This window comes from Pleurodeles waltl, chromosome 3_1, assembly GCF_031143425.1.
Source record: "Pleurodeles waltl isolate 20211129_DDA chromosome 3_1, aPleWal1.hap1.20221129, whole genome shotgun sequence".
Lineage (NCBI taxonomy): Eukaryota > Metazoa > Chordata > Amphibia > Caudata > Salamandridae > Pleurodeles > Pleurodeles waltl.
Window position 1 is genome coordinate 148,704,907 of NC_090440.1, and position 21,333 is coordinate 148,726,239.

A 21,333-nucleotide genomic window follows, 5' to 3' on the forward strand; every position below is an offset into this window, starting at 1 on the left:
CGGGAGGGACCGTGAGGAATCCACAGGTAGCTAATGTATCCACCAGAAAAGGCGTAACCGAAGGTAAGTAACTTGTTCTTCTGATGGATACAACTACCTGTGGATTCCTCACTTATTGAATAGAGTCCCAAAGCAGTACCGCACTCGGTGGAGGGTGCCTGAATGGTCAAACCAAGAAATCCTGCAGCACCGACCGTGCAAAATGGCCATCCCTCCTAACTTCTGAATCCAAGCAGTAGTGCTTTGCGAAGGTGTGGAGGGATGACCAAGTTGCGGCGTTGCAGATGTCAACCACAGGAACACCCCTAGCCAAGGCCGAAGAGGTCGACTTAGCTCTGGTGGAATGAGCTCTTATTCCATCAGGGGGTTCTTTCTTTGCCAGAGAATAACACAACTTAATGCAAAGAATGACCCACCTGAGAGTGTTCTCTTGTGGACTGCCCTTCCTCTCATCTTTCCCACGTATTCAATGAAGAGTTGATCCTCCAATCTAAACTCCTTCGTTCTGTCTATCAAGAAGCTCAGGGCTCTTCTCGGGTCCAAACGATGTAGTCTTTCTTCCTCTTTAGAAGGATGAGGTGGAGGAGAGAGTAATAGTCTGACTCATATGGAAGGGTGAAACAACCTTCGGCAAGAAAGCAGCCTTGGTCCTCAACACCACCTTATCTACATAGAAGGATGTATACGGGGGCTTAACAGAAAGGGCCTGCAGCTCACTCACTCTTCTAGCAGAAGTGATCGCAACAAGGAAAACAGTCTTTAACACCAATAACCTTATGGGGCAAGAATGCATGGGCTCAAAAGTGAACACATAAGAAACGTTAAGACTAGGTTCAAATCCCACTGAGGCATAATGAAAGGAGTGGGAGGAAACTTATTAATGAGGCCTTTTAAAAATCTTAATACCAAATGAGATTTAAATAAAGAAGGTTGGTCTGGAAGACACAGAAAGGCTGACAGGGCTGACAAATAGCCCTTGAATGTAGCCACTGCACAACCCCTCTGTGCCAGGGACAATGCAAAAGACAAGACATCTGATAAGTGGGCACGTAAGGGATCAATTTGTCTTTCTCCACACCAACACACAAATTTAGCCCACCTGTTAGCGTAGATAGATTTAGTGGAGTGTCGCCTGGCCGATAAAATAACATCCACTACCTCAGGTGGGAGAGAAAAGGAACTTAGGTTGCCCCATTCAATCTCCAGGCATGAAGGTGCAGGCTCTGGAGGTTGGGGTGTAAAACCTGCCCCTGTGATTGTGAGAGGAGGTCTGCCCGGAGAGGGAGACGGAGCGGGGGGCACAGAGAGAGTTGGAGAAGATCTGAATACCATACCCTCCTTGACCAATCCGGAGCTATTAAGATGACTTGGGCCCGGTCTTGGAGAATTTTCCTCAGAACCCGAGGAATCAAAGGTATGGGGGGGAAATGCGTAAAGCAACTGGTCGCACCAGGACATCTGAAACGCGTCCCCCCAACGTTCCTTGCACCGGATACTGGAGGCTGCAGAACAACGGGCAGTGCGAGTTCTCCCGATCGGTCGAGAAGTGCCGACAGACTGTCCGCACGCACGTTCAAGACTCCGGCTAGATGGTTTGCTACCAAGCAAATCCGATGGTCCCTTACCCAGGACCATAGTCGCAGAGCTTCTCTGCAGAGAAGGTACGACCCTACTCCTCCCGGTTTGTTTATATACCACATCGCGGTAGTATTGTCTGTCAAGACCTGAACCGACTGACCGCGAAGGGAAGGGAGAAAGGCCTTGAGAGCCAGACTTATTGCCCGTAACTAGCAACAGATTTATGTGAAACATCTGTTCCACTGGAGACCAATGGCCTTTGACCTCCAGATCCCCCAGATGAGCTTCCCCACCCTAGAGTGGAAGCATACGTTATTACTGTGGTCACTGGCAGAGGTTGCGAGAACGGCCTTCATAGGAAAGATTGCCATCCGCAACCCACCATCTTAGATCCACTGCAGTGTCCCTGGAGATCTTTACTGATCCCTCGAGATCTCTTTTGTGTTGAGACCACTGCTTTCGGAGGCACCACTGAAGAGCCCTCATGTGCCAGCGAGCGTGAGTGACCAACAGAATGCAAGAAGCAAACAGACCGAGCAGACGTAGGACCTTGAGGACTGGAATGACCGCTCCACTTTGAAACATTGGAACCAACGCCTGAATGTCCTGAACCCGCTGAGGCGGAGGAAAGGCGTGATTCAATGTTGTATCCAGTACTGCCCCTATGAACAGGAGGCGCTGAGAGGGCTCCAGGTGAGATTTGGGCACGTTCACAGAAAAACCCAGGTCGAACAACAACTGGGTTGTCGACTGCAGATGACGCAGCACGAGCTCCGGAGACTAGGCTTTGATCAACCAATCGTCCAGGTAAGGAAATACTGCTATCCCCTTCCTTCTGAGCTCTGCTGCAACCACCGCCATCACCTTTGTGAAGACTCGAGGTGCTGAAGTAAGACCAAACGGAAGGACCGCAAACTGATAGTGCTGCGATCCCACCACAAACCGGAGATACTTCCTGTGCGACTTGAGTATCGGGATGTGAAAGTAAGCATCCTGCAAGTCGACAGACACCATCCAATCTCCTTGGTTCAATGCTAAAAGCACCTGAGCCAAGGTCAGCATCTTGAACTTTTCCTGTTTGAGGAACCAATTCAAGATCCTCAGGTCCAGGATTGGCCTCAACCGACCATCCTTCTTGGGGATCAGGAAGTATCTTGAGTAACAACCCTGACCCCTCTCCTGCTCTGGAACCAACTCCACTGCACCTTTTGAAAGGAAGACTAGAACCTCCTGTTCTAGTAACAGGAGATGCTCTTCTGAACAGTAGGATGGGCGTGGCGGGATGGGGGTAGGAAACTCCCGAAAGGGAAGGGCATAGCCTTTCCCCACAATGCTGGTGACCCAGGAGTCTGATGTTATATCCTCCCACTTGCAGAGAAAGTTCAATAACCTCCCCCCTACAGGAGTGGTATGTGAAGGAATTGGTGGAAGACTAAGGCTGCTTCCCATGCTACACCCCTCCAGAGGAAGAGGCAGAGTGTTGCTGGGCGGCTCCCCTGGTTCGGACCCTACCTCTCCTCCTGTACGATCTACAGGGGAGAGCAGTGGCGGGTTGTTGTTGATATCTGCCCCAAAAGGAGGAGGATGAGCCACGACCAAACCCCCTAAATCTTCTGAAGAGTCTCAAAGAAGCAGAAGAGGAGGGCAGCAAGCCTAAAGACTTCGCTGTGGCCCTACTCTCCTTAAATCTCTCAAGGGCAGAGTCCGCCATGGATCCAAAAAGTTTATCCCCATCGAAGGGAAGATCCAGCAGGGCTGACTGGACATCCGATGAGAAACCAGAGGAACGAAGCCAGGCCTGCCTCTTCGTAGCAACAGCAGTGCCCATAGCCCTGGCCACAGAGTCAGTAGTATCCAGCCCAGACTGGATCACTTGGGTTGCCGCAGCTTGAGCATCGGAGACCAGACTTAACACCTCCTGAGGCACCTCAGTATGGGACGACTTTATCTCATCCATTAGAGCGTAGATGTATCTCCCCAAAATGCATGTGGCATTAGTAGATTTTAGAGCCATGCTGCATGATGAGAAAGCCTTCTTGGAAGATTGATCCATTTTCTTTGAGTCTCTGTCTGAAGGCACTCCCGGAAAAGAACCTGGGGCAGCCCGAGATGAACATGAAGCCTGAACTACCAGGCTCGCTGGGGTCGGGTGCCTGGACAAAAAGCCTGGATCCGCAGGAGCCACTCGATACCTGCGAGCCACCGATCTATTAACTGCTGAAGATGACACCGGCTTCTTCCAGATGTCTAAAATTGGATCTAACAGAGCCTCATTAAAGGGCAGAAGTGGCTCTGCAACCGTTGAAGCAGGATGTAAAACCTCCGTTAAAATATTGGGCTTAGGTTCAGACACTGGCAAGGGACGGTCCAAAAAGTCAGCTGCTTTCTTTATTACAGAGTGGAATGAAGCAGCCTCCTCTGTATATTCTCCAGGAGATGTTAAGTCCCATTCTGGAGAGGTATCCAAACCACTTGCCGTATCTAAACCCTGGAGATCCCCCAGAGGTTCCTCCAATGCCTGCTTCTGATACTCCTGCTCCTCAAGGCAGCGAAGAGCAAGCCTTCTTGAATGCAACCTGGCTTCAATTCTTGGCGTCGACAGGGCGTCAGCCGACGTCGAAGCCTGAAGCCAATCCTCGGATCCATCTGACGCCGGATCCATCGGCGCCGTGTACTTCTTCGGCGCCGTATGAGGCAAAGGATGGACAGGAGAACGCTCCAGCGCCGGACCAGCAGATCTACTCGGCATCACCGGCTGTGAAGTTGACACCATAGGAACCGGCAGCCGAGCCAACACCTCCCATCGGAAGGAAGGGCATGAAAGGTGCCGGTCGTAAAGGAGCCGGAGCACCCATATTGAAGGCCAATGGACCGAAGGGCCAGCGGGTCCACCACCTGGAGCCATCTGTTGAAAGATAGCAAACATCGCATTTAAAAATGCGGAACTGTCGGCTCCTGGGGCCGGGAAAGCCGGATACTGAGGAGCCTGGGCTCGAGGTGACATCGGCGCCGGCCCCGGCGTCTGAGAAGCCGGTGAGAACTCCTGACGCTGAGGAACCTCAAACACAGATGGTGGATTCAAAGGCGACATCGGCAAAACTGGTGAAGCCGGTGATGCAAGAGGCGTCTGCGGAGAGATGGTGGTGCTAACTTCCCATGTTTTTCGGCGTCGAGCTGAAGGCGACCACTACGCGATCTCTCCCTACTCGACCGGCGCCGAGATTCACGACGACGCCGGGAGTCACGATGACGCCGATGGGACTTCGGAGAAGATGACTTGCGTCGATGCCGCTTCTCCTTCTTCTTGGATTTCGCCAAAAAGAGTTTCGCCTCTCGCTCTTTTAACGCCTTCGGGTTCATCCGTTGACAAGAGTCACATTTGTCAACGTCGTGGTCGAAGCTGAGAAACCACAAACAGTCTATATGTGGGTCCGTCACCGACAGTTTGCCTCCGCACTCATTGCAGGGCTTAAAACCCGACTTTCTTTGAGACATGCTTTCTTTCTCGAAGAAAGAAACAGTAACAGTAACTGTAACTACGCAGAGTAGAAACAGTAGCTCCCTCTAAGAATAAACGTTGTTAGAAGGCACGGAAAAAAGGGAACTGACGTCGGCGAGGAGCTCTTATTGCCTGTATGACATCAGACGGCGTTGCGTGGGCAATTGTGACGTCCTCGTCGACGTGCGGAAGCTAGGAAGAAGATTTCCGGCGAAAGCTGGCGCAGGGTGAGAATTCAATAAGTGAGGAATCCACAGGTAGTTGTATCCATCAGAACTTTTGATTTACCCCGGTTTAGCAAACCTCAAGTAACCTTTTAGCACTACTGAGTTCTATACACATTTGGTTTACTCTTTAAAATTAAGATCTTGACTTCTACTGATTAGATTTTTGTCATTGTGGTCTTGCTTTACTCAGATGGTCTCTATTTTTCTAAACCGGTGTGGAGTCTTTTGGTGCGGTTTTCCATGTGTGCCAAGCTACCATAGGGTAAGCACAGGTTACCTCTAAGTGTGCATCTAGCTTACCCTGACTAGAGTGGTAGGTCCTGCTTGACAGGGTGCATACTCAGACAACTACAAACTCTATTTCTAATGCACTGCTAGAGGCTCCCTCAAAGAGGAGGCTCGGTCCTCTTGTTACTAGGTCAATGATAGTCTAAACATTTCTTCCAGACAAAAGACCACGGCGACAGAACCCAAGGCTAGAATAAAGCCACATTTAAAGCCAACAGACCTGCAAAGGGGATGAGTGGTACTACACCTGCATAACTGGCACCTGAGTTGCACAAAACACAATGGTATTACGAATGGCACAGGGGACAGGCTAGTGTTCAATGGGATCCTGAAGCATAGAAGTTGTCCTCTTCCTACCATTCTTTCACAAAAAGGGAGAAGTGGACCTGCAGAGCGCATTTCAAAAGGATGCTGTAGTAAGATCATCCCAACACTCCTTAGACTTTGTAAGCAACCTATTTCTTGTGAAATTGGATGCAAGCCTAGACAATCCTGTCAGTCATCAACCTATGCCACATCAATGGAGGATTCCTTAAACATTTCACAATTTGGGAATTTAATGCCTCCGGTATATCTGGTTCACAGGGTTTGAAGAACATGTATCTGGTGGCACCTATATTCCTGTTGCATCGCAAATTTGAAATGAATTCACTCAGGCTTAGAAGAGCACAAATTATTACATCTTTTAAATCGTTATTCATTTGCACATTTAAGCATTTCATATACAATTACATAATAATTGAAAATATAAACTTGATATCTGCTACCATATCCATAATAACATACCAGAAACTAATTATATGTTTCCCTTTATAGGTAATGTAGTAATAGCACAGCTGTAAGCTCTCAGAGTGCAGAGGTCACACAATATTGATTCTGGGAAAATAGTCTGCTTCCCAACCACACCTATGGATTATGTTACTTACTCTGTAAACAACTGTTCGTGCCATGTAGTGCTGTAGATTCACATGCTCTGCATACTTCTTCAAACAAGTGTTGGGTCTGGATGTGTACAAGTTGTTTTTCTTTGAAGAAGTCATCTGTGTCACAAGGCAAATTTACCCTCTTCTCAGAGATGCTGCGCACGGACATCAACTCCACTGTTAGATTGTTTTCCTGCAGTCAGGTGAGAATGGAGTGTGAATATAGTGTTACTAAGAGATGTCCATGCATTTGAAGTATAATACTACAACGGTCACCGGTGTCTAGGGAGGTGGGCAGGTGCATGTGAATCTACAGCACTACATGCCACGAACAGATGCTTTCAGGGTAAGTAACATAATCAGTTCAATGGCATGTGTGGCTGTAGATACACATGCTCTGCATAGACTGTAAAGCAGTGCTGTTCCAAACGTGGTGGCTAACCCATGGGTGTTGCAGTTGGTTGAAAAAGAGTACGAAGCACAGCTTGTCCAACATTTGCTTGTTGCTGTGCGAAAACATAGCACAATAATATTTAGTAAATGTGTGCGGATTTGACCATGTGGATGCTCTGCAGATATCAACTATTGCTATATTATCCAAAAATGCCATAGATGTGCCTATCTTAAGAGTTGAGTGTGCTCTAGGACGTATGGGTGGAGGTTTTGTAGCTTTAGTATAGCATGTTTGGATACACTTAATAATCCATCTTGATATACCTGCTTTAGATATAGCCTTCCCTATATGTGGAGGTGAGAAAGCCACAAAGCGTTGTTTAGATTTACGAAAGTCTTTAGTTCTATTAATATGGTACATCAACACCCTTTTAACATCCAAGGTGTGTGGAGCTCTTTCTGCAGCTGAATCAGGTTGAGGAAAGAAACCCGGTAACGCAACCGATTGGTTCACATTAAAAGTGGAAACCACTTTTGGAAGAAATTTTGGGTTGGTACGAAGGACTACCCTATCCTTATGTATTTGGAAAAAAAGGTTCCTTTGAGGTTAATGTCTGAAGCTCACTCACACATCTTAGTGAAGTGACTGCTATCAAAAAGGTTGCCTTCCAAGAGAGAAACTGGAGTGGACAGTCATGTAAATGTTCAAATGGGGGTCCCATAAGTCTGGGGAGTACAATATTAAGATTCCACATTGGTGATGGAGGCACACTAGGTGGGTTTACACTCTCAAGACGTTCCATAAATGCTTTAATAACTGGAATTTTTAATAATGATAAATGTTTTGTTTTGTTGATATGCTGCTACTGCTGGAAGGTGCAATCGTATTTAAGTACATGCTAGCCCACAAGTTTGTATACAGAGCAAATTACAAACAATATTTTGAATATTTACATGAAACGGATCAATTTGTTTGTTTTGACAATACATAACAAACCTTTTCCGTTTAGCAGGGTAGCATGCTCTGGTTGTAGGTTTGCATGTTTCCTTCAAAATAGTCATGCATTCTGGAGGTAATTGTGAGAATCCAAGCTCTAAGACCTCAGGAGCCAAACTGCAAGGTTGAGTTCTTTGGGATATGGGTGCCTGATTTCTTCATGGTTCTGAGTGAGAAGATCCGGCTTAGTGGAACCTTCTTGTGTGCAATTACTGAAAGTTTGAGTAATGTTGTGAACAGTGGTTGGCGTGCCCAAGTAGAAGCCACTAAAATGTGGGGGGTGAGAGGACTGTTTGAGCTTCCTCACCACAAAGGGGTGGAGAGGGAGACGTGGAAAAGCATATGCAAATATCCCTGACCAGCTCATCCATAGAGCATTGCTCTTGGAGAGAGGGTGTAGGAGAAGTTTGGGCATTTTGAGTTGTTTGCGGTTGCGAACAGATCTATCTGCGGAAACCCCTACTGATTGAAGTATTTTTGCAGCCCCCATTTGTGGACTTGTTGCCACATCCTGCTGAGTAGATCAGCAAGATCGTTGTCTGTTCCTGGGAGATGTTCTGCTAACAACTGAATACAATGGCGAATTGCCCAATGCCAGATTGTCTCAGCTAGTCGAGACAAATGTAGAAAGTGTTGCTATCCCCTCTCTCCCGTTTCATAAAATAAATCATGGCTGTTGTATTGTCTGTCCGAACTAGAACAGTCTTGTCTTGCAGATTAATCAGAAATGCCTGGAATGCTAGATGAAGGGCTTGCAGTGCCAAATAATTTACGTGTAAAGATTGATGTTTGGTGACCCACAACCCCTGCATTGAGATATTGTGTAGATAAGCACCCCAACCTGTTAGTGATTCATCTGCTGTGAGAGTGATCTGGGGAACAGGTTCTAAAAATGGCTGCCCTTTTGTTAGATTTTGTGTGTTCACCACTGCAGAGAAAAAAGTGTGCTGCTGTCTACAAACACTAGATAAGGTGTCTCCAACAAGCAGCTCATGAGCTACTAGTAGCTCTCGAGCTACCCATAACTATCTCTCCTGTGTGCAGCCCAGCCTACAAAACCTGAAAAAAACTAACATGTAAACTTGTCTGATGTGGTCAGTATTAAAATTCTAATAATATTCATAGTTCTGGATCCTGCTTGGGTTGGGGTATGCCAACTCTAATTGAGAGTTTGGAACAGTTCCTGGATAGGGCTGTATCTGAGATGGTTGGTGGTGGGATTTTTGTAGGTTGATGGTAAGCCCTAACTGGTGAAGGAGATGAATGGTTGTCTGTGTGTGTGTGTAGAAGACATTGGTGAAGTGAACAGGACTTGATAAGCCAGTCGTCCAGATATGGGAAGACATGAATGCTTTGTCTGCGTAGGTGCACTGCGAGGCATTCTGTGAAGACACGAGGTGCAGTTGTTACTCCGAGTGGGAGTACTTTGAACTGGTAATGCCTGTTCTGTATGACAAATCTGAGATATTTTCTGTGTGCTGGATGTATTGGGATGTGGAAATAAGCATCCTTTAGATCTAGAGCAAACAAAGTCTGCTTGTTGTAAAAGTGGTATTACATCAATGAAAGTGTTATGACAGGATGTAACGATTTAGTGGTCTGAGATTTAGATTTGGCCGAAGTGAGCCTTCTTTTTTGGGAATGAGAAAATACAGAGTATATACTCCCGTTTCTGTTTGATGATTGGGAACTAACTCTATTGCTCCTCTCTGAAGGAGAGCCTGTATTTCCTGATAGAAGAGTTGTAAATGTTTCAGAGAGAGTTGGTGTTTTCAGGGTGGTATGTTTGGAGGTGTGGTGATGAGCTCCAGGAAATAACCATGTTGGATAATATCTAACACCCACTGTCTGTTGTTATGTTTTGCCATTTCGGGGGGGGGGGGGGGGGGGGGAGGTGCGGCAAATCGCCGATAGGTGGTGTGTGATTGGGAGGAATGAGAAGAGAGTCACTGCTTAGAGGTGGAAGGGGTGGTACTTGTGGGGGGGCACCTTTTCCTCAACCCATGGAATTTTTTCCCATATATGATCCTCTGTAAAAAGGCGATGGTGACTATTAGTGCCTGAAAGAGGTAGCGGATTCTGATGCTGTATGCCTACTGCCTTGTTTGAAGACAGGTTTGCGAAAGGGGTCTCTGTTGCCAGGATTTTGAAGGGCCCCCATAGACTTTGCAACATCAGCGTCTTTTTCATTTTTACTAGTGCTTGGTCCACTTCTGGACCAAAAAGGTATTCCTGATCAACAGGGGAGTTCAGAAGTGTTTGTTGCAACTCAGGTTTAAAACCTGATATACACAACCATGCGTGTCGTCGTAATAAACACTGGTGTTTATCCCCTGGCAGCTGTATCTGCCGCAACAAGTGTCACGTACTGCGCTGGACTTCTCACCTCTGGATTTCGGATTGGCGAATACACCAAGTCTTCTACAGGTCCTGGATACTCCCAGATAAGGGCGACCCCTTCTAGTAGCCACGGTGCCGCTTGACAGGCTACGCTAAAGCAGACCGTACCCTCCAGAAGGAGTCCCAGAGGGAAAAAAACCCAACACTGGGGAAAAAACCTCTAACAGGAACTCCTGAAGCAAAACAAGAAAAAACAGGACTTGACAACAGGAAACAAAAATAGGCAGTATCCAGGGTAAAAGGCAGGAAAAAAGGAACAGGTAAAAATCTCCCAAGGCAAAAGCAGGAACAAGGAACAGGCAAAAATCTCCCAAGGCAAAAAAGCTGGAGCAAAGAACAGGAGCGAACAGCACAACCAGAAGGAAGTGTTTGCAACGCAAGGAGGAAAAAGACTGACTGACTTATATACTCAGAAAAGGGAAGTGACATCACAGGAAAGGGAAGTAACACCATCTTGGATTGGGAAAAGCCCATAGCCCAGTATAGGAAAAAGGAAGTGGTATAAAAGAAAAACAGAGCATGCTGGGACAAAAACACGAAGAAGACAAGATGGACACAACATGGATAGAGACAGGCAAAAGGACCAACAAAAAACCCACCACCAACAACAAAAGAAGAAAAAAGGCTACAAGTAAATGTAGCGCGTCCGGAAGCGAAATATATGCTTCCCAGAAAGCATAGTCAAAAAGCGCGGGGAACGGCGCTCCGAATATCGGTAGCGCGTTCCACCCGCGAGGACAGAAAGAGACGCCGCGTCAGAGCATAGCGTAGAGTATTAGATATTAACTTGCCCTCCTGTACAAGTTGTTGTCCTTTCTTTTTAAACTCTTCTGGGAGATGTTGAATAAGATCTTCCATCTCGTCCTAGTGGGCTCTATCATATCTTGCCAACAGTCCTTGTGTGTTGCCAATTCTCCAGTGGTTGGCTGCTTGAACCCCCACCTTTTTGCCTGATGCATCGATAAGCTTAGACTTATTGTCTGGAGGAGATGCATCCCCAGAAGTTTGAGAATTAGCTCGTTTACGAGCATTGGAAACTACCATAGAATCTGAGGAAATTTGTCCTCTAATGTAAGCACCATCCGAAGGAGCTGGTTTGTATTTTTTTTAATCAACCCTAAGTGTAATTACTCGTACGTGGACAGGGTCTTTAAAGATTTTGCCTGCATGCCGTGTCATACCCTTTAACATGGACAGGTATTGAGATGCCCTATTGATGGAAGAAAGGGTTTCAAATAAGAGGTCATCTTCTATATGGTCCTTATGTAATGTAAATGTACCTGGTGATATGCAGCCGTCCTAGCAACCAACTCATTGAAGGATGTGGTGTTATCTGGTGGAGATGGTTTCGCTGGGTATTAACCAGTATTTGTACCCCCTGGTGGGTCAATGTCAGTCTAATGGTGGCTGCTGTGTGTCATCATCTCTCCCCTCATCTTCTATATAAAGTTGTGGAGATCCTAATGGAGTTCCCTCTATTAAATCTTCTTCTTCTGAGTTTGAGTGGTGACTGAGGAGAGGGTGGTAAAGGTGGTGGTTCTGGACTGATGGCAATGTCCTTTTTCTTTTTCTTCTAAGGAGGAGGCTGTCTATCAATGACCTCCTCAAATGAGCTCTGCCGCTTAGAGTGAGACGGTTTAGCAACAATCCGGCCAGTTTTTGGTTGAATATGTATAGTATTTTGTTTCAGATCAAGCTTCTCCGCCATAGTTTGTAAAATAGGCCCGGCGCCAAAACATTTATTTTCGATCCGAATGGGGAAACCTTTGATGCGGAAGAGGGCTTGAGTTTCTGTGCCGAAATGGTCAATGCAGACGTTGTTGGGACAGAAGGCAGCTTAGGTTGGGTCGATGCAGAAACCTTTGAAGCCAGTTTATGGGCAGAGTCTTTACGCTTAGGCTATGGTGCCAAGCCAGAAGGCGGGGCATCCTTGGCAACTGTTTGGTGCTGACTATGGCCTGATGGCAGTGGTGGCCCGGTAGCCTTATTTTCAGTCAAAGCCTAGTATTTCTTAGCAGGTGTAATATGGGCTTTTGTACTCACTGAGTGGTATGCCGATGGTACCTCATGTCTGCACATTGGTTTCAGTCTCAGACTCAGATCCAGAATCTGATATGGATAAGGCCTCCTCTTCTGCCACAGAAGCCTCCTGAAACTCTTCCTGTGGCTCGATGTCCTGGAGACCGAAGAAGTCTGGTGACTCCTTGACTTCTTTTTCGCAGCATTTTTTTTTTTTACGCACCTGATGATCCTTCAGCGTTTTCTTGGATTGAAACAATCGACAGGTCTCACAGTTCTCCTTGTTGTGATCAGGTGATAAACAAATGTGACACGCAAGTGCAAGTCTGTGTGTGGATATTTGGAGTGACACCTCTGACAAAAACAGAAAGGTGCAAGTTCAAATCAGCAGCATATTTCTTTTTGGTATCGAAGTAGGGGGAAAAAAATAAATAAATAAAGCGGCCCAACCAGGCAAGTCCTAAAGGCCGGGAGCGAAGTTCGTCGATCCAATGAAGTGTGGTTTGCAAGTGAATTAAACGCAAGGGAAAACAATACCGATGAGTATGGGATTCTAGGTTGCTCTGAAGGGAGGCCGAAACGGTCTCAAACCAGAGCGCAGAAGAACATGTCCGAACCCGATGGTGGAAAGAAAACAAATCTAACAATGGAGTCAATGCCCATGCACAGTATCACCGAGAAGGGTCACTTTACCTCGTGACTCAGATGACTGCTTAGAAGAAAAACAACTTGCACACATCCGGACCCAACACTAGATGGCAGAAATATGCAGAGCATGTGTATCTACAGCCACACATGCCATCGAACACACACGTTAATAACTGGAAGGATGGCTTTGACCACTAAAATTACATTACAGAGTGTTATTGATACATATTTGCTATCTTGGTGCTCAAGACACTAGTATTTACTTCAGGGCAGCTGATACTTTTCAGGTCTGGCTTGGTAGTGCAGCTGTTGTTATATCTTAAGTGACAAATAGAAAATAGCTTTGAAAACACTACTGAGATAGAGGGCCTGGCTCTGCCCAAATATTTGTGGTCCTGAGCACAGGTTTTGATTGGGCTGAAGCTGTGTGCTTCAGCTTGAAAAAGAGCATGTGTAATGCACGTTTTGCCTTGTGGAAAGATCATGCTTAATACAGCAGGACTGAGATGATCATGTTGACAAGTCACTGGTTAGGACTTCAATCTGATCTGTTATGAAAAAGTATGCAAAGACAGGAAGACTAATTTATTTATTGTGAAAACCATATTTTAATGCCAACACGACTTTAAGGGTGGATTGTCACTACATTGTGTTAAAGCTCATAGACAGACGTTTTGTTACATGTAATCTCACATTACCACAGTAGTCAATGGTCTGGTGCTGGGTATGCCCTTTCAAACCCTCAGGATTGAAGAACTGCACTGTGATAACCTTTATTAGGCCTTCTTGAGAGGGGTTGCATATCTATGTTAAATGTAATTTTTATAAATACTTGTAATTTTAGAACTTTATGCCTGTTGGTCACCTTGTGGGAAAGCTTATTCTTAATACAATAGGCTTTGATTTGGCAGACTATTTAATGATAAAGGCTGCAAGTCTTATTGTTTTACTAGGAAAGGTTATGCCAGAGGCCATAGATCTGATCTGTTTGATTATGGAAATATGTCAAAAGCATTAGGCCTGGCTTGTTTATTGTGAAAATCCTATCTTAGTCATTGGGCCTCAAAGAGTGGATTGCCTCGTCATTGTTTTAAAACCTGTAGCCAGGTAGAATCTTACTTGGATGCTCACATGTTATTATAACAAGCAAGGGGTCTAGTGTTGGTTACCTCTCTGCATTACCTGGGGGGGATTTAAGGGATGAGAGGTTATGTACTACAATAATCCTTGTTAGTCCTTCTAGGCCTTCTTCAGAGGGGTTGTATAACGTTCTGCCAACATTAATTTGATAAGTATACTTGATGGCTACCTTGTAGAAAAACGCATGCTCAATACAGTAGGCTTGAGTTGGTTATGGTGATGAGCCAATTATATAGGGTATAGGCATGACTGATTCTTTAGGGAATGTAATGTAAGATGCTATAGGTCTAATCTGTTTAATAAGAAAAATACAAAAACAAAACTAAAAAAGGCCTAGCTTATTTATTGCGCAAATCATATTTTAAACTTTGAGAAAGTGCTTCTTTTTGCATGGTCACCCCCATTTTTTTGCTCATTGGTATTTTTCTGGTTGTTGGACTCTGCAAACTGGGGCACTGCTGTTAGTATAATTAACTTTAGAGTAAGGCCACCATATATGGTGTAAAAATACACCAATACCTTGGAAAAGTTAGACATTACCAGCAGTCTGAAGCACATGTTCTGCCATCCACTAGGTTGATAAAGGAAACATGGCTTCAGGCCTACCTGTGTAGCTGACCCCTGCAGTTTTTACACCTGCAGGAAAACCTGTCAAAATAATCATTTTTTGACAGGACAAACATACTTTTAACTATTGAAGAAGTCATTCCTAAGTAGACCTTGTAACCTATCCGGTAGGGTGTTTTGTATTTAAAAGTGATGAATACAATAATTTAATGTTGACATGCACCTACAGTGTCTGTCCACCCAACACTATCTTCATTGCAAAGGCCTCTAGCTCTCTTATGAGAAAAACTAGATTTCAGTCTAAAATCATAACCCTGCTATCTTCAGTTTTGGACAGGTTACTCGAATAATTCAAACACTGTTTTTAATGTGTATTTACCAATACAACTGTGAAGTCAGAGATTCAATAACTATTTAGGAAAAGCGATTTTAAAAAGTTACACTTTACCTAATTTTGCAATAGGCATATCAGCATAAGCCTGCTGACAGAGGCCCTGCTAGTGACTCCCTTTAATGAGGTGTGAAAACTGCTTTTATCAGTAACAATGGCTAAGCCTTTTCACAGGACAACTTGAATGTGAGTATGTGACAGATATCCACTCAGGAAACACAGCCTTGGGAGAGCCCAGGAATTTCATTAACATGAATGGGACTAGGGTGAGGCCAACCCAATCATAGTTAAGTGTAAAGAGGGATCTGGGGACTTGAAGCCTTTTGTTCTGTAGGCACTCTTTAGCCACTTTGGTACCAGACAAGTGGGAGTGAGAGCTGGCCCCAAACCAGTTTTGTATATCAGAAAAGGAGAGTGCTGCTCACGTCCCTAAATACATCCCTATCTGGCACACAAGCTCCCTTCAGAGGAAGAAAGATTCTGCCACGTTGAATTTGCCTGTGAAAAAAATGCACTGTCAGTTTTCAGGAAGGTAAACAGGATGTGCAGCATAAGTGGGAAGGAAAGCCTCTGGGAACTTTCTTATCTTTGGCTAGTCAGTGTCCACGAGTCACCCCCACCCAATGGCCACAGATACCTACAAACCTGGCACCTCCCCCACAGCTCATCAGAATACTCTTTGGACCTGTGTAAGAACAGAAAAGGACTGAACCTGCCGATTAGGACCTGTGTGGAGCCCTGAAGGGCAGGACATGCTCATAGTTCTACCCAAAACTATGTGCTGTTCCTGAAGTCCTGTGAGCCTTAGAACTAAGAGAAGCTGTACCAGAAACTATGAAAAAGCTATGACTTGGTAAACCTTTGTACTTTTAGGATCTTTTGGACCACAAGGTTATAGTGTTTCATTTCAAAGAGATTTCATCAGATACAGCTTAAGCAAGGTTTTTTATGTCTGTTACTTAGTTAGAAAAACCTTATCGGTAGATGATATGCACTGCAATAATCCTTGCTGAACCCTCTTATGAGGACCTGGCAGGTATAGTTGTCCGTCATGTCCTAGTAATAAAACAACATAAAACCCTACAGACAAGTTTCTTTGAGGCAGCCCTCTTATGTCAGTTCCGGGGTCATTTACATTGTTGTTCTCCATATGACAACATACTGCATGGGCAAATGGGTTGGCCCATGGCTGCCACTGGCTGACCTGTGAGTAAGTGCATTCTTACCTCATCACACATGCAGAGCCACCTGAAAATGAATACACTTCAGTGTCTGAGCTAGTGACTAGTCATCTAGTTTTCCATTTCTTTCCTTTATAGGTCCCATTCATTTATTTCCTTACCCTTTATTCTACTTCTATTATTGTAATCTAGCTTCCCTATGCTTGTTGAATGTGTTGGTCTGTTTTAGTGAATGAAATCAAGAATGAGGCTGAAGGTCGATGAATGGGTCTGTGAGTGACAGAGTAAATGCATTACAATATTTAAGTGTCTACACCCACCAAAGTAAGAAGAGGCACTGTCTATTATAAGCAAGATCTACTAGAATTGACAATGCTTTTTGTTTTAAATGCCTCCATCACTGCTACTTTGATTAAAGCTACCAAAAGGAGACACCTACTACCCCACTTTAAACTAAAATATATGCAAATGTAGAAAAGCATTTGCTGTTTGTGTACAGGAAATTGTACTTTTAAACTAGGATTTAAAGTGCCATGTCTTCAAGAGAGGGGACGAAACAGATACTTTACAAGGAAATAATACTGATGATGGAGGTCATGCTAAAAGAAATATCTATGTAACAACTAGAATTTTTCGTATTAAGTAGTCTTTTTAAAGAATGGTAAACTTACCATCTTCAAGTTTTCTTTTGAGGTCTTCAATTTCCTTCTGAAACTGCCGCAATAGAGCATCCTTTGGATCTTCATTAATCCTGGCTTTATTCTTAATATTTTTGGCACGGTTAGCATATCGTAATGTGCTGATTGTTTCATCATAATTATAGTCTGCAGGTCCAATGTTTGCACACTACACACGAAACACAATGATGGCACATTATTATACATAACTGGAATAGTCAAAGAAGTCTCACAAAAACACAAGTCAGTTAAGAGAAGTGAAGAGCTGGCCCAGATAACATTACAACCATCGAGTTACTGGACTCAGTCCAGTTCAGCGGAACAGAGAGTTGTGTCTTAAAGTGAATTTAGTGCCATTATCGTTTTTGATTTTGTGCATCAAACTCCCTTCAATAAAGACAATAAACCATTTAGGAAAAAACTAGCAAGATAAATCATAATTTTATTTATAAACAAATCCTGTCAATGTATATCCACACATTATTGTACAATACACTGCCACCTTCTGCAAAAATTCAGACTACTGGTATCAAAACTTTGTGTGCTCATTCTGAAACACATAGCGGCGACCATATGAATTTTACTATTGACTAAGTAGACAGAAAGGACATCTAAACATTGAAACATGGGGACTAATAGTGCCAAGTGAAATGAAATATAATCTGTGTGGCTTAGTCATAAATGTTAACTGAGAATTAACGTACCTTGCTGAGATAAGTTACTGAAGGTTAGGAAAAGGTTACAAAGCTTAGGCCTCAATTATAGTTCAACACCTCCAGCAACAACTTTCATCAGTTAAGCCTACAACAACTCTATGACAACACACGACAGAAATATAAACAGGAATCATTCCAACACGAATAGCTGTATTTCAAATTCCTACCATCATGGTTTTGGAATTGCCACCCAAGGAATCCTGAAGCAGCCGAGTCAGTTTAGAATTACGATATGGTACATGGGTACTCTTTCCATCCACCAAGGCAGAAATTACATTACCAAGAGTCGAAAGGGAAAGATTAATTTTGGTTGCTTCTTTCAGACGTTGCCCAGTTGCACCAGTCTTTCCTTGTCTTTCTGACCCCTAAAGCATAAACAAAGGGATATGTGGTGACAAACAGGAAACACAATTACATAGATGAAATATACAATTCTTAACAGATCTCCCAACACATTAAACCAAAAGACGGCTAAAAGCAAAGTAATAAAATGTATTACATTCATAATAACCCACTTTTAAGAAACCACCCCTTTAATCCAACTAACTCACTAACATCTGCAGCTTTACTAAGGCTATCACACTGCTGTTCATTATTGGCTTACTGCAAATATTACATGAATAATAGACAAACAAAAGAGAATCTGGAAGAAAGTATTTATTTACCTGTAACTGCAGTTCTCCAACATCGGTATCTTTTATATATTCATATGCTTCAATCGTTGCCAGTTGTCAGGCTGAGATTTCTAGGTACACTAACATAGCAGTATACAATGTAAAATAAGCAGCAAATTATAAACATTTCAAAAAAGGCCATAGGTCTAAAACAGCCAAAAATCTTCAGTACATCCACTTCATCTGAAAGAACCTAAACCTCAGTCAATGAGGTAGAAGCGTAAGCTACCCTACTCCCCCAGAGGCTACCATAGCTCAGATTTTGAAGCACAAGTCTGAGAACAAACATTATGTACCTCTAACCGAGGAGGAGAGAGGGTTACGTGTGAATACATAAACAGATCCCAATGTTGACGAATTGGATTTACCGGTAAGTAACTAATTTCTTCTCCAACACTGGATCTTTTATATATTCACATGCTTGAATCAGAATAGCAAGCAGTATAACTTATAAAATACGTCAAAGTGGGAAGCAGACTCACCTTTAATGAAACAGGTTTCCCAAGACTGCCGGTACCACTGCTGTGTCAGCTTCTGCATCCACATCTAGGCAGTAGTGCTTTCTAAATGTATGCCTGTTCCTTCATGGTGGCTGCACAGCAGATGTCCATAGAGTGCTGTAGTTGAAGCCATGCCCCTGGTAGAATACGCTCTCACACTTCCCTGGAGAGGACGCTCGGCTTTGGCATGACAGAATGCAATACATGCTGAGAGTCAAAGGTGCGATCCCCTGTTTGGCCAGGGTTTGACCTTTTGTGGTAGCATCAAGATGAAGCAGCAGAAGAATATTCCAGGCCACTCTTGGCCAAATGTAACAGATATGGAAGGGCATAAGTAGGGTTTATTTAAAGTGGGTGATGACCATTGTTCCTGTACCAGACACCGAAATGTTTCAAATTGGCATTAAAAGTTGTTACATTCCTGAGATAAATCCAAATGGCCAAATTCTACATGGGCAGGTACCATACTGTCAGTGACTTTGGATCATGGGGGACAATTTCACTATGATGTCGGTAAAGCATCCTAGGATGCACCTTCAAAGGAATGGTGTACTGACAACTGGCGAGTCCACGTCAGAGCAATGAGGATCATTGTGTAATGAACTATCTTCACCTACATTAACATCTTGGGAATCAGGGTAAAAGGAGAAAAGGCGTAGTCAAATATCTTGGACCAATTGATCAAAAAGCATTGCCCATTGTCCCTGGATGCTAGAACCTGCTTGCGAAGTACAGGCATTTCCTGTTTTTCGGAGTGTGGGTTGACCCAACTGAATGAAAATTATCCACCGGTTTCAGTTCTACCTCTGACTGGGAAGTCATGATAAATCGACATTTGCCTGCTGAGTGCATCCTCCTTGCTTGGATATGTAGAACATGCATATTGGGTTGTCTGTTCTGACTAGTACTGATGGACCAGCCAATCTGGGGAGGAACCCTTGTAAACCTAGTCAAATGGTGCGGAGTTCCAACACACTGATGTGTAGCCTTTTCTCTGCATCTGACCAGAGGCCTCTAGTTGAAAGTTCTAACAGGATGGCTCCCCATCCGTCCATGGATGCATCCATGGTGAGTATTAACCTTTCTGTTATTGGCAGAAAAGAAAGACCTGCATTTAAACTGCTAAAAACCTTCACCACATTAGAGCTTTCTTCAAGTGCTTTGTGACACAGACCATATCTTCCCCTGAGCCTTCTATCTGTTTCCATTCCAAATCCAGCTCTTGCTGAACAGATCTCATATGGAGCCTGCAAAACAGAAGGAGGCCTACACATGATGCCATCAGACCAGCAAGGTATTTTATTGCCTCACTGTGATTAATTACTTGCCAGCAATAGTCTTTGCCATTGTCTGTAATTTTCTTATCCTTGAAGCCGATGGAAAAGCTTTTCCCAAGTGAGTGACAAGTATCACTCTCAGAAACTGGATCGTTGTCTGGGGTTCCAACAATGATTTTGTCTCTGTTCAAAGTGAGACCTAATATCCCTAAGAGACTGATGCAAACATTTGTAGACGCTTTTGCTCTTTCCCTGGATGGTGTTTTTACTAACTAGTCATCCAGGTATGGGAACACCTGGTGAACTTCTCGTCTGAGAAAAGCCCCAACTGGAGTGAGGAATTTGGTTAATATTTGTTGCACTGATTTGAGTCCAAAACACAGCACCTTGAACTGGTAGTGTTGACCCACCAGTGAGAATCGGATGTCCTTTTTGTGCTTTCCATGAATGGGAATGAGGAAGTATGCATCCCAAAGGTCCAGAGAAGTCAAAAAATACACTTTCTGTATCACCTGGAGGACTTCTTGCAAAGTAATCATTTGAAATTAATGTTTCTTTATAAACTTATTTAGCTCTCTCAGATCCAGTACTGCTCTCCGTTGACTCACCTTCTTTTTGATTGGGAAGATTGTGGAATAAAACCTTGGTTCCTTTGCGATTTGGGGACAATGGCTATGGCTCCTTTAGAGGGAATCATGCGAATTTCCATTTACAGCTCCTTCAAATGAAGATAATGTTCCTTTTCTTGATGAACAAACTGGGGGTCTCCGGATGAAATCCAACGCATGAACTGATTGAACAATTCGTATCACCTATTGGTCTGATGTTATGTTCATGCATACAGGAGCAAAAAGGGAAATTCTCCCTACCCCCCCTCAACCCCAAACGTCTGCGGACCAGACAGAACAAGGGCTGCAAGAAGAAAGTCAAGCTCTTGTCTGTCATTGGTTTGTGCTTCTAAAGAACCTATTTTCATTTTAATGCCTTGCAAAACTTCATCAACATGCTTACCAAAAAGAGTTAGCCCATCAAAGGTCATATCAAGGCTTTTAGATTGGACATGAGTACAGAAGGCTTTGGATTTTAACCAGCCCAGTCTCCTTAGTACAGTACCTCCTGCCAATGCCAACTGGCAAAAACCTGTATTCGAGGCATCCATTGCTGCGTCAATAATTAAAGAAGTTAGTTCTCCTTCCTTTAGAATATCTCTTGCCATTTCCGTCTTATCCGCAGGAATA

At 44.1% G+C, this 21,333-nt stretch overlaps 1 protein-coding gene across 3 annotated transcripts in view; it reads right to left on the reverse strand.

The window, feature by feature from the left end:
* The window catches only part of KIF3A (kinesin family member 3A), a 224,141-nt gene that overhangs the window by 132,372 nt on the left and 70,436 nt on the right, over positions 1-21,333 (reverse strand). For all 3 annotated transcript variants that reach the window (XM_069221976.1, XM_069221977.1, XM_069221978.1), the window contains exons 7-8: positions 17,812-18,009; positions 16,923-17,097 (exon numbers count right to left, since the gene is read on the reverse strand). In XM_069221976.1, coding sequence (XP_069078077.1) covers positions 16,923-17,097; positions 17,812-18,009 — 373 coding nt within the window. The remainder of the gene's footprint in view (positions 1-16,922; positions 17,098-17,811; positions 18,010-21,333) is intronic.